The 13,514-nt window shown below is 43.1% G+C and overlaps 1 protein-coding gene across 1 annotated transcript in view; it reads left to right on the forward strand.

Moving 5' to 3' along the window:
• Positions 1–13,514, forward strand: part of LOC109874177 (neural proliferation differentiation and control protein 1-like) — a 34,577-nt gene extending 21,063 nt beyond the window's left edge. The window contains exons 3-9 of the mRNA XM_031808862.1: positions 4,979–5,080; positions 5,281–5,484; positions 5,701–5,767; positions 6,526–6,610; positions 10,695–10,774; positions 10,947–11,046; positions 11,187–13,514. Coding sequence (XP_031664722.1) covers positions 4,979–5,080; positions 5,281–5,484; positions 5,701–5,767; positions 6,526–6,610; positions 10,695–10,774; positions 10,947–11,046; positions 11,187–11,258 — 710 coding nt within the window. The 3' untranslated portion in view covers positions 11,259–13,514. The remainder of the gene's footprint in view (positions 1–4,978; positions 5,081–5,280; positions 5,485–5,700; positions 5,768–6,525; positions 6,611–10,694; positions 10,775–10,946; positions 11,047–11,186) is intronic.

Below are 13,514 nucleotides of genomic sequence, written 5' to 3' on the forward strand. Positions count from 1 at the left end.
GGGACGAGGGGTTTGGGTTTATTCTGGACAGGGCCTAACTATACTGGTCCAATAAGCTCATCTAGAGATGTTCCTTATTGGGAAAGTGGTTAGGGCGTACATCCTTTGTGCTGGTGACCTGGGTTCTAGACTCGATAGGGGAGTCCCCCTACTCTCACATTCTTACAAATATACAGTACCAGTCAAATGTTTGGACACACCTACTCATTCCAGGGTTTTTTAATAGTGAAGACATAAAAACTATGTAATAATACACATGGAATCATGTAGTAACCAAAAAAGTGTTAAACAAATGTATATACATTTTCTATTTGAGATTCTTCAAGGTAGCCACCCTTTTGCCTTGATGACAGCTTTGTCCACTCTTGGTATTAGAGGAACATTGTGGGTAACATTACAAAAACATTCTTTCTCCCTCATATTTTTAGCTGGGCACATGACCACCGCCTTTAATCACCCAGTGTACTGCATGTCTGTCTCTCTCTTTCTCTCTCTCTTTCTCTCTGTGTGTTTGTCTGTCTGTCTGTGTTTGTCTGTCTGTCTGTCGGCAGGTTAGCCGTCTGTCTGTCTGTCGGTCGGCAGGTTAGCCGTCTGTCTGTCTGTCGGTCGGCAGGTTAGCCGTCTGTCTGTCTGTCGGTCGGCAGGTTAGCCGTCTGCCTGTCTGTCGGTCGGCAGGTTGGCCATCGGTCTGTCGGCAGGTTGGCCATCGGTCTGTCTGTCGGTCGGTCGGTTGGCAGGTTAGCCGTCGGTCTGTCTGTTGGTTGGTCGGTCGGCAGGTTGGCCATCGGGTTGTGCTGTGGTATGGTGTGTTGTGAGTGCTACAGACCACCGAGCTAGGTTAAGCCTCTTACATGAGTCTGAGAGGGTGAGGGTCGGCTAGGACAGACTGGCCCAGTAGGTGTAGGCAACCTATCTAAGTCACAGCGCCCATGTACAGGATCCGGTGTACTTCAATGGAGATTTACTCCAAATCCGAGAGATCAGAAATCAGTTGAATCGCCATTCAAAGCCTTCGCTTTTATGCTCCTTCTACGTGCTAAACATATTTCTGCTTATTTTTTTTAGCATATTCTTGTCTTCCATAGGCCATATCTATTGAGGCAGGCTTTTGTGGTTCGTGTTGTACAATGAGAGAGAAACCCACCCAGACACAGTGGGACCAGATAGGGGCTTATGTGGGACCTAGAGGAATAGAAACGGATACATTATTCAATGTGGCAGCCCAGATGTCTTAGACTATGCATGAGAGAGCAGCAGGGTGAGAACAGGAAGCAGAGGCACTCCACAGCAGCATGTAATACAGACACATTTACACAAACGCACACTCGCATACTTCAAGCATACTTCATATTTTTTTCTTTTTCACAAGCACACAGACACACTGATACACAGATATGTGAGTGTAGGTGCCATGCTTTGTATGTTGGTCAAGTTGTCATGGGTAGGCACAATATGCATGCCATCAGAAAAGTAAGAGTAGGACTGTTTTTCAGTGGGCGCCATGATGGCCTGAGGAGCAGAGGTGAGAGGGTAGGTAAATTCCAGGAGCTAGGTGAGTATAGTGAGTGGAACAGTAGTCTATGCGTGTAGGACAAGCCTGTGTTTGACATCAAGGCGTACACTCCCATAGGTAAACACTCCCTGCCTTGGAGCCTGGGCACGCTGTGAAACAGTCAGGGGAACTAGATATGTATACACACAGTATGTACTGATAGCAGAGCTGTACCCAGGGACTGTGTGTGTGCGTGACTATGTTTATTGACTGTGTCACTTCTTGTCCATGTAGGTGATTCTACCTTGGTCATCAACAGCATGTAAAACTGTGGTCAGACTGACCCCTCCATAGTCAGACCTAAGTCTGTGTTCTTAAAAATAAATACAAGATATTTACAGTTTGGTGTTCGGGTTAGAGGGATGAATAATTCACTTGAAAAGTAGTTTTATGCTGTGTTTTACACATATGTCAATGGTGCTGCGTAGCTACTGCAAGTATGAACATGGAGAGAGAGATGTGTTGTTGAGGATGGAAGAGTAGGGATGATGACTCAGTACCTCCGACCGGAATACACACCTGGGCCGGCAGGCTTTGCCGTATGTGGTCAAGAGGAAGCCATGTGGTGTAGAACATGTTCTTGCCCGTCTTACCGAGTGCAAGATATTGGAGGGACTTTTGAAAATACTCACCGGTGCATTGTTCACTTTGCCACAAGAGGGCAGCAGTAGACCCTAAGAATGACCCCTCCCCCGAGAAATATAAGTCAGTGAGATCAACTGTAATATTGGAAGTCATGCAGTAATGTAGTCATGCAGTAATGTAGTCATGCAGTAATGTAGTCATGCAGTAATGTAGTCATGCAGTAATATAAGAGCATCTGCTAAATGACTAAAATGTAGATACTTTCATTCAGTGTTCCTTTAAAGACCTTTCCTTTCACTAACAAGAGCAGGGCAGCCCCCACTGGAAATACAAATGTCAGTATGTGTCTTCATGTTGTATTGGGAAATGATCGGTAACTGATTGTGTTGTCCTGGTGTAGCCAGCGTGAGGAATGGGAGATTACAAATGTGCTGTAAATGTCTTGTAAGTGGAGTAAGAGAACCTCACAGATGGGTCACTGTTTACTTGTTTATTGTTTGTTTGCAGTAACTTACCGCCCCACTGGACACCTATTGGTGGGTTATGGGTAATCATCATGATATTGGGGGGTTGTGGGTAATTATCAAGCTGTTGCCAAAACCTGCTCTCCGACACAAGGAGAGGTGTATGCTTAGTCAGTGTGTGAGGATCTACTGACACACACGTCCATTTCCTCGTTCCTGCTGTCTCTATGTACTAGACACTCTCACTCAGACAAAAAACGTACGAATACCCGCTCCATTTTCTGTGGTTCCAAATCAAATCAAATTTGATTTGTCACACACACGGTTAGCAGAGGTTAATGCGAGTGTAGCGAAATGCTTGTGCTTCTAGTTCCCGACAATGCAGTAATAACCAACGAGTAATCTAACCTAAACAATTTCGCAACAATTACCTTATACACACAAGTGTAAAGGGATAAAGAATATGCACATAAAAATATATGAGTGATGGTACAGAACGGCATAGATTGATTGCATTGATGGAAAAATGTGTCACTAGCCACTTTAAACAATGCCACTTCATATAATGTTTTCATACCCTGCATTACTCATCTCATATGTATATACTGTACTCTATACCACCTACTGCATCTTGCCAACTTGATTTAATACACACGGATTCTTATTATGTAACCTCTCACTCCTGTACTCATACCATTCACAATATCTCAGGAAAGTTCTCATTTTCTTTCTTATTTTGTCCTTTTTCGTCAGACTTTGCAGTTGGCTAACGGAGTAGGGTAGTAATAGTGCTATTGCTGGCAAGTACACTGGCACACTTGGAGCACTCCACCACCTGCAGAGTACAGATGGCGTGACCCGCCCCCACTGACACCTGCTGTGGAGCACACTAAATGTCCAGGGATAGAGGGGGGGGTCAAAAAAGTAACAAAGCACGGAGTGAAAGTGCTGCCACGTCATATCACGCACATTACCACCGCCAGATGGCCACCCTTCTGGAGAGGACAACACCGCCTTCATCATTAATGAGACAGAGCTTTCGCTAATACAAACCCGGTCAGACTGTACATTAAGCATGTTCACCACGGTGGCTCGGGCGGTGATATGGCTCATGCTGTTTCACTACAGCATTCCAATATTGAATCTCAATCATATTTAGCTCATCATGTAAGCAGTGTAGAATTCCCTGGTCTTTTGGAGTGACCTACTGCGTTTTGACTGTTACACTAGTGTATACACTCTTAAGTTATACGAGGGAAATTGTATTTTCAATAGCTAGGGCCGACGGTGAGGACTTGTGAAGAGCAGAATCAACAACCTCTGCATAATGAAAACAGTTGCTTTCTGAGAAGGTGTTAAAGTTCACAGTTAGCCATTGTTATGTAAAAAAAGAAGCTGAAAAGTACCAGTGGCCGGGCTTTGGCCCCAAGTGAGAGCAGGTCTGCCGGAGCCATGGCCCAGTCAGCCATGGGTGCCGGCCTGCGTAGATGGAAACAGAAAAGTCTAAGCACTGGGGTAAATCCTGAATGGAAATGCTCCACAATGGAGTGGGTGAGATTAGCCATTTCTCATCACCATTAGCACTCAGCTGAGTGAGATTTAGGGCCTCGTGTGTGTGTGTGTGTGTGTGTGTGTGTGTGTGTGTGTGTGTGTGTGTGTGTGTGGGAGGGAGCAGGGCCGAGTCAGGGGGGGGGTGATCGCACAAGCCCCCTGCCGGGCTCCATCCCCTGGCCACACACACACTACGTACCCTGGTAACCAGGGAGAACTGTGGCCCAGTTCTGGAATGTGGCCTACTGTCTGGCCAACAGAGCTGTTGGAACAACACCCTGGCTTTGTCTCCTTTTCACTGCATCCCAAACAAACACACACTGGCACACTCTCTGTCCATCATACACACCCATAGACACACACACAAACAAACGAACACTCTCACTCTCCCGTGGTCTGCTTCATACACCTGCAGTCACACAACACCACACAGGCTTATTTCTTCAGACACACAGGATGCCCTATTTCGTCTAAATATTGCTCTTTCACACACCACGCTGTTCTCATTTATATGGTTACCAACTCCCAAATGTAGAAGTACAATTCATATGTATTCTAGAGGTTAGAGTGTTGGGACAGTAACCGAAAGGTCGCTGCTTGGAATACCTGAGCCAGCAAGGTGAAAAATCTGTAGATGTGCCCTTGAGCAAGGCACTTAACCCTAATTTGCTCCAGGGGTGCCATACTACTATGGCTACCCCTGTAAAACAACACATTTCACTGCACCTATCTGGTGCATGTGACAATAAAACCTCTTCATATCCTGAACCAAGGTATTATGTTCACACAGACTCACAGTTCTATCTTCCCCTGTCTTTCTCCCCAGGTAAAGTCACATCCTTCTCTGATCTAGATGAAGAGATTGACTTCCTTCACTCTGTCATTGCCAAACAGGAAGTGTCTGAGGTCAAACAATCAAAACAATCAGGTGAGCCTTACATTCTGTATGCATGTCTATGCATTTTTTTCTTTGAGGTTTCAGTCACTTATCTATAGATGCGTGTCACTACATCCAAAACATTATCTACACCACAACAATATTAATGTCTCTTTCACTCTCTCTCTCTCGCGCTTAATCCTTTTATCTCTCTCTCTCTTAATCTTTCAATCTCTCTCTTTCTCTCCCAGACACCCGCTCCAAGGCAGCTAGGACTCAGACAGAGGCTCCCAGAATGAGAGGGCAGGACCAACCCTCGGCGGGGCAGCCCAACACCACCCAGCCCTCCACCCAGGCCCCCCAGCCTGCCACCGGGGCTCTGGGGAGGGTTGGAGTGGGAGGACCTGATGGCCTCATAGCCGTCCCATACACCTCCAAGGACAGTCTCCTCGTCAGTAAGTGGCGTCATGAGTTGAAAGTAGAGACACGTTTATGATGTAAGAGCAGCACGGAGCACCCAGGCCAGCCCTACTAAACTGCCTTAGTATGATGCAAATATACAGAACTATTTATAAACGATTGAAAGTGATTACATTTCACACACCATTTCTCATCCTTTGTGTAACTTGTGTTCACTCTATCCTCTTCTCTGTTTGTGTCCACCTCTGCAGTTATGATCTCTGTGTGTGTCGTCTTTGGCGCCGCGGGCCTGATCTTGGCGTCAGTTTTCTGGGTCAGGTAAGTCATCAGACAATAACATTCTAGTTACAGACGCACGACAATATATATGATAATGGTGATACTCCGATTTGACAACTAAGATGTGCTAGACGCCATTGTTTTACTGGCAAGTGTTGTTGTTGGAGCATGTTAGATTTCCCTTTCAGAACATTTTATGAAGGGCTCCGGAGTGGCACTGCATCGCAGGCGTCACTACAGATCCTGGTTCGATCCTGGGCTGTATCACAACCAGCCATGATTGGGAGTCCTATAAGGCGGTGCACAATTGGCCCAGCGTCATCTGGGTTAGGGGAGGGTTTGGCCGGGCTAGGCCTTCATTGTAAAATAAGAATTTGTTCTTTAACTGACTTTCCTAGTTAAATAAAGGTTCAAATAAATTGAAGCACTGCACTGTTAGGTTGCATGCCGAGCGGATCCCACAGCCCTATGGTGTACTCAATCTGACCAGGATCCATAAAGCTTTGCTCAAAAGTATTGTTCTATATGGGGAATATGGTGCCATTGGGAGGTAAGAAGAATGAATTGAAGCACAGCGCTGTTCGTTTGCATCCCAAATGGCAACCTATTCCCTATAGTGCACTACATTTGACCAGGGCCCAGATGGCCCTGGTCAAAATAAGTGAATTATATAAGGAATAGGTTGCCATTGGGACAAATTCTTAGTCCACAATGCAGTTGCTTTGGGATATTTTGCATACTATTCTTTCTCCAGTCTCTCCATTTCTAATGTCCCAGAATAATGTTGCCCCCTACAGGCTGCAGAAGGAATCCCGTCTGGCCCAGAAGGTAGATTACCCTGCATTTGGAAGCCATGGGAATGGAACAGCCAACAGGCCTTCAGTAAGTACATTGTCCTTATGGGGAACCACACATCCAAAATACTAATATAGTTACCATGGCTTGCATGAGATTTGTGCCACAAATGCTAAAAAGTTATCATTTGGAAACAGTGCCAGGGAAACTAAACCAAAGCATGGATTTGTCTCATATTTGTCCATAGACTACTTACAGGGTAAGGGTCCAGATGGACTTAGATAGTAGTGAGCGCATACATTGTCGTACTTTTCTGTTTGTACTGGTCCCCCTCGAGAATTTAACCCAGAGACTTGGCATTGCATGCTCTACCAACTGAACCACATGGGCCACATCCTGTGTTAGTCACAATGACAGAAGAAGAAAGAAATCTCACTAAAATAGCCTCGTCTCTTACACACACATACAGTGTATATATATACAATGTGCATTCAGAACGTTTTCAGACCCCTTCCCTTTTTCCACATTTTCCACAACTGGTTTTTAGACATTTTTGCAAATGTATTAAACATTTAAAACAGATACCTTATTGACCCTTTGATTTGAGACTCAAAATTCAGCTCAGGTGCATCCTGTTTCCATTGATCATCCTTGATGTTTCTACAACTTGATTGGAGTCCACCTGTGGTAAATTCAATTGATTGGACATGATTTGGAAAGGAACACACCTGTCTATATAAGGTCCCACAGTTGACAGTGCATGTCAGAGCAAAAACCAAGCCATGGGGTCGAAGGAATTGTCCTTAGAGCTCCGAGACAGGATTGTGTCATGGCACAGATCTGGGGAAGACAAAAACATTCTGCAGCATTGAAGGTCCCCAAAAACACAGTGGCCTCCATCATTCTTAAATGGAAGAAGTTTGGAACCACCAAGATTCTTCCTAGAGCTGGCCGCCCCGCCAAACTGAGCAATTCTGGGAGAAGGGCCTTTGTCAGGGAGGTGACCAAGAACCTGATGGTCACTCTGACAGAGTTCCTTTGTGGAGATGGGAGAACCTTCCAGAAGGACAGCCATATCTGCAGCACTCCACCAATCAGGCTTTTATGGTGGTGGCTGACAGAAGCCAGTCCTCAGTAAAAGGCACATGAAACCCCGCTTGGAGTTTGCCAAAAGGCACCTAAAGGACTCTCAGACCATGAGAAACAAGATTCTCTGGTCTGATGAAACCAAGATTGAACTTTTTGGCCTGAATTCCAAGCGTCACATCTGGAGGAAACCTGGCACCACCCCTACAGTGAAGCATGGTGGTGGCAGCATCATACTGTGGGGATGTTTTTCAGCGGCAGGGACTGGGAGACTTGTCAGGATAGAGGGAAAGATGAACGGAGGAAAGTGCAGAAAGTTCTGTGATGAAAACCTGCTCCAGAGCGCTCAGGACCTCAGACTGGGGTGAAGGTTCACCTTCCAACAGGACAACGACCCTAAGCACACAGCCAAGACAACGCATGAGTGGCTTTCGGGACAAGTCTCTGAATGTCCTTGAGTGGCCCAGCCAGAGCCTGGACTTCAACCCTATCGAACATCGCTAGAGAGACCTGAAAATAGCTGTGCAGTGAAACTCCCCATCCAACCTGACAAAGCTTCAGAGGATCTGCAGAGAAAAATGGGAGAAACTCCCCAAATACAGGTGTGCCATGCTTATAGTGTCATACCCAAGAAGACTTGAGGCTGTAATCGCTGACAAGGGTGCTTCAAACAAAGTACTGATTAAAGTGTCTGAATACTTATGTAAATGGAATATTTACATTCATTTTATACATTTGCTAACATTACTTTGCATTATGGGGTATTGTGTGTAGATTGAGGGGGGGGAACAATTGAATCCATTCTAGAATAAGGCTGTAACGTAACAAAATGTGGAAAAAGTGAAGGGGTCTGAATAATTTCCGACTGCACTGTATACATTACCAGTCAAAAGTTACTCACCTACTCATTCCAGGGTTTTTCTTTGTTTAGACTATTTTCTACATCATAGAATAGTAGTGAAGACATCAAAACTATGAAATAACACATATATGGGGAAAGTATTGTTCTATATGGTACCATATGTAGTAACCAAAAAATGGTTAATCAAAGTAGCCACCCATTGCATTGATAGCAGCTTTGCACACGCTTGGCATTCTCTCAACCAGCTTCATGAGGTAGTCACCTGGAATGCATTTCAATTAATAGGTGTGCCTTGTTAAAAGTTATTTTGTGGAATTTCTTTCCTTAATACGTTTGAGACCATCAGTTGTGCTGTGTCAAGGTAGGGTTGGTATACATAAGATGGCCCTATTTGGTAAAAGACCAAGTCCATATTATGGCAAGAACAGCTCAAATAAGCAAAGAGAAATGACAGTTCATCATTACTTTGAGACATGAAGGTCAGTCAATCTGGAAAATTTATTCAAGTGCAGTCGAAAAAAAACATCAAGTACTATGGGAAAACTGGCTCTCATGAGAACTGCCACAGGAATGGAAGACCCAGAGTTAAAGCTGCTGCAGAGGATAAGTCCATTAGAGTTACAAGCCTCAGAAATAGGCAATTAACTGCACCTCGGATTGCAGCCCAGAAAAATGCTTCACGGAGTTCAAGTAACAGACACATCTCAACATCAACTGTTCAGGGGAGACTGTTTGAATCAGGCCTTCGTGGTCGAATTTCTGCAAAGAACCACTACTAAAGGACACCAATAAGAAGAAGAGACTTGCTTGGGCCAAGAAACTAGACTGGTAGAAATCTGTCCTTTGCTCTGATGAGGCCAAATGGGAGATTTATGTTTCCAACCACCGTATGTTTGTGAGACGGAGAGTAGGTAAACGGATCATCTCTGCATGTGTGGTTCCCACTGTGAAGCATGGAGGAGGAGGTGTAGGGGTGCATTGCTGGTGACACTGTCTGTGATTTATTTAGAATTCAAGAGACACATAACCAGCATGGCTACCACAGCATTCTGCAGCGATACGTCATTCCATCTGGTTTGTGCTTAGTGGGACTATAATTTGTTTTTCAACAGGACAATGACCAAAAACACACCTCCAGGCTGTGTAAGGGCTATTTGACCAAGAAGGAGAGTGATGGAGTGCTGCATCAGATTACCTGGCCTCCACAATCACCTGACCTCAACCAAATTGAGATAGTTTGGGAGGAGTTGGACCGCAAAGTAAAGGAAAAGCAGCCAACAAGTGTTCAGGATATGTGGGACGACTGTTGGAAAATCATTCCAGGTGAAGCTGGTTGAGAGAATGCCAAGAGTGGGCAAAGCTTTCATCAAGGAAAGGGGGGCTTCTTTGAAGATTCTCAAATATAAAATACATTTTGATTTGTTTAACACTTTTTTGATTCCTACATGGTTCCATATGTGTTATTTCATAGTTTTGATGTCTTCACTATTAATTCTACAATGTTGAAAATAGTCAAAATAAAGAAAAACCCTTGAATGAGTAGATGTGTCCAAACTTTTGACTGGTACTGTATATGCATCAGCCTACTAATTATAAAATGGTATAATAGGCCTATAATTGTAACTTTGTAGGACACATATCCTGCACCTGCATTCCATGGTTTGAAGGAGGTCCAAAATTCCAGTCCATATAATACAGTATAATACAATACAATTACAGTAATAGGCTACAGTCCACACTGAAAAAGATTAGGCTACTGGAGCTTGTTTAATGTATTCATCCAAGAGAGTATAGCTACTACTTTGGGTTTTTATGGTTTTCTGTCGTGCATAATGTACGGTAGCCTATATATCATAGGCTATGTATTGGATAATGGATAATGGCACAATCATTTGGGCGTTTTGGGCTTGGGATCATAAAATGTCTTTTAAAGTAGGGCTCATCAGGCTCAGGCTTGAACTTTCATGCGATCAAAGCTCTAATCAAATCCAGACATATGTACAGTATATGCTTTACAGTATATGCTTTACAGTATATGCTTTACAGTATATGCTTTACAGTATATGCTTTACAGTATATGCTTGAGAATGACACTTCCAGTTTTGGCGGGAAATACCGGGTTACCCGGGCAAAAGTGATTCATTCTTGGAATGGAACATTTGTAAAATACTGGGGACATTTTTACCCCTTTTTTTTCTTGTGCCTCTTCTCTTCCCTTTTCAGTCGGGGGATAAGAAGTTGGCCCAGAGTGCCCAGATGTACCACTACCAGCATCAGAAACAGCAGATGCTCTCCATGGAAAAGTGAGCTCTAGTCCTCCTCCTGTCCCTTTCGGTCTCGCTCTTTTTCTCTTTCTCTTTCCTTGTCTCTATCTCCTTCTCTCAATTTCTCTCTCTCTCAACATCTCCCACAATTCAGTTCCATTCAATTATGAATAAACACACATTCATCTTGGTGCGTTCTGTTGTTTCTCAGTCATAAATCGGAACCGAAGGTCGCTGACTCAGAAGTCACGTCAGATGAGGAGGAAGTGGACGGAGACTTCACTGTGTACGAGTGCCCTGGACTGGCACCGGTGGGTCTACTCCAACATACCACACACACACACACACACAACATATGCACACAAATTCTTGTTTAATACACACTATTCACAATGATGATGACTTTGTTTTGTGTTAGGCTTTTAACAGCAACGTTTTTGTTTCATTGCAGACTGGAGAGATGGAAGTGAAGAATCCTTTGTTTAACGACTCTACCCTACACTACCAGGGGAATCCCATGTGAAACCCATAGATTTTCATGCCTGCACACACACACACACACACACACACACACCATTTCTTGTACTCTGGAAAAATAGCACGTGAACTCTCCGATCTTAGAACTGGATGGGCTTATATAAGAGGAAATGAAGAGGCAGGAGGTTGACAGATGTATGAAACTCAAGATATATGTCTCTAATGGGACCCTTACACCCTATATAGTGCACTACTTTTGGCCAGAACCCTATGGGTCCAGGTCAAAAGTAGTGCACTACATAGGGTGTAGGGTGCTATTTGGGATGTAGAAAACCTTCCTGTATCCTAGGACTTGGTCACTAGTAGGGTGTTTCTATCATACAAAAGGCCTAGTCCCCTGTACTTTCCAGTAAAAGACAGTGTTCCTTTTGAATATAATTTGTTGTTTCATGTCTTTGCACCTTTCCTTGGTCTTTTAAGCTGGTTTGTAATTTAATCTCACAATGAGAACATTACTATGGGAAACAAATGTTTACATTGCCAAAGCAAATGAAATGGACAACAAATGAAAGGATAAACAAGGAAAAGACCATCAGAAATGAACAGTAAACATTACTCACAAAAGTTTTTAAAGAATATAGACATTTCAAATGTTATATTATTGGCACAGTGTTGCAACAATGTCCAAGTAATTGAAGTATGAAAGGGAAAATAAATAGACATATAGGTTGTATTTACAATGGTGTTTGTACTCCACTTGTTGCCCCTTTCTTGAGGCAACAGGTCTCACATCTTATTGATGTGGTGGCACACTGTGGTATTTCACCTAATAGACGTGGTCGTTTTATCAAGATTGGATTTATTTTCATATTCTTTCTGGGTCTGTGTAATCGGTGGGAAATATGTCTCTCTAATATGGTCATACATTTGGCAGGAGGTTAGAAAATGCTGCTCGGTTTCTCTCTCTCTCTTAGAATCAGTGTTTCAATTGCTCGCCTTTGTAATGTCCGTTATTATCTCCCAAAGCCTCTATAGAACACACATATGTGCAGACACACACACACATCAATTGTGCAGACACACACACATCAAAACAGTCCCTTACTCTATTAGCCATGCATAGCTAGTAGCTAACCCCAGATCATTATACTGTAGATACTGGTACACATGAAGGGTTTTTCATGAAAAGTGCTTGGCATTTGGCCAAGGAGCAAGAGAAACTCAAAGGGACACTCTCATGATATACTGTGATATAATCTTTTAAGTACTATTTTATGGATGCCACATATTGAATGTCACATATTTGTGATGTCTGTCTATTCGTATCTTCCAAAAACAGGATGAAGGATGAAGTTCTTGTCATTTGGTGTAGCAAATTTCAACTTGTTAAATCAATATTGTAGATTTAAGAAAGCATATTGGAAAATGTAGTACCAGATGATTTCTCATGCTTGGTTTGATTCCGACATGTTTGACTATGATAATCACTTTGATTCGACCTCCTATGTGTAACTGGAGGAGACATGTAAATTGATATGTACACCTTAGTAAGAATGTCTATAGGATTGATGATCCGTGGTGGATGTCACTATCTAGTATTTTTTTCTCTCTTTCGTCCCTGTCAGTCCCAACCCTGGCGTTGCAAAATGTGCATAGAAAGAGTGAAACTGTTCACTTGTATATTTTTGTACATGCAGGCCTCGCTTCTGAATTAAACGTTTTTACCTCAAGTGAAGCTTGCAAAAGGACAATGCATAGTATGCATCTCTGTCTCGTTTTCTTTCTCTCTCTCACTCCTCTCCTGTCTCCTCTCTTGCTCACTCTCTCTGTCTCTCTATTCAATTCAATTCAAAGGGCTTTATTGGCATGGGAACATATGTTTACGTTGCCAAAGCAAGTGAAATAGATCATAAACAAAAGTGAAACAAACAAAAAGTTTACACTCACAAATGTTCTAAAGGAATAGAGGCATTTCAAATGTCATTATGGCTATATACAGTGTTGTAATGATGTGCACCTCCCTCTCTCTATCTCCCTTCTCTCTCTTTCCCTCCACACCCTCCTGTCTCTCAATTCGATTCAAAGGGCTTTAATTGGCATGGGAAACTTATGTTTACGTTGCCGAAGCATATGAAATAGATACTAAACAATCAAACATTTATTAAAATTACAATCACAAACGTTTCAAATGAATAGAGGAATTTCAAATGTCCCATTATGGCTATATACAGTGTTATAACGATGTGCAAATAGGTAAATTACAAAAGGGAAAATAAATAAACATAAATATGTGTTGTATGTA

The sequence above is a fragment of the Oncorhynchus kisutch genome, linkage group LG29, assembly GCF_002021735.2.
Source record: "Oncorhynchus kisutch isolate 150728-3 linkage group LG29, Okis_V2, whole genome shotgun sequence".
Classification (NCBI taxonomy): Eukaryota; Metazoa; Chordata; class Actinopteri; order Salmoniformes; family Salmonidae; genus Oncorhynchus; species Oncorhynchus kisutch.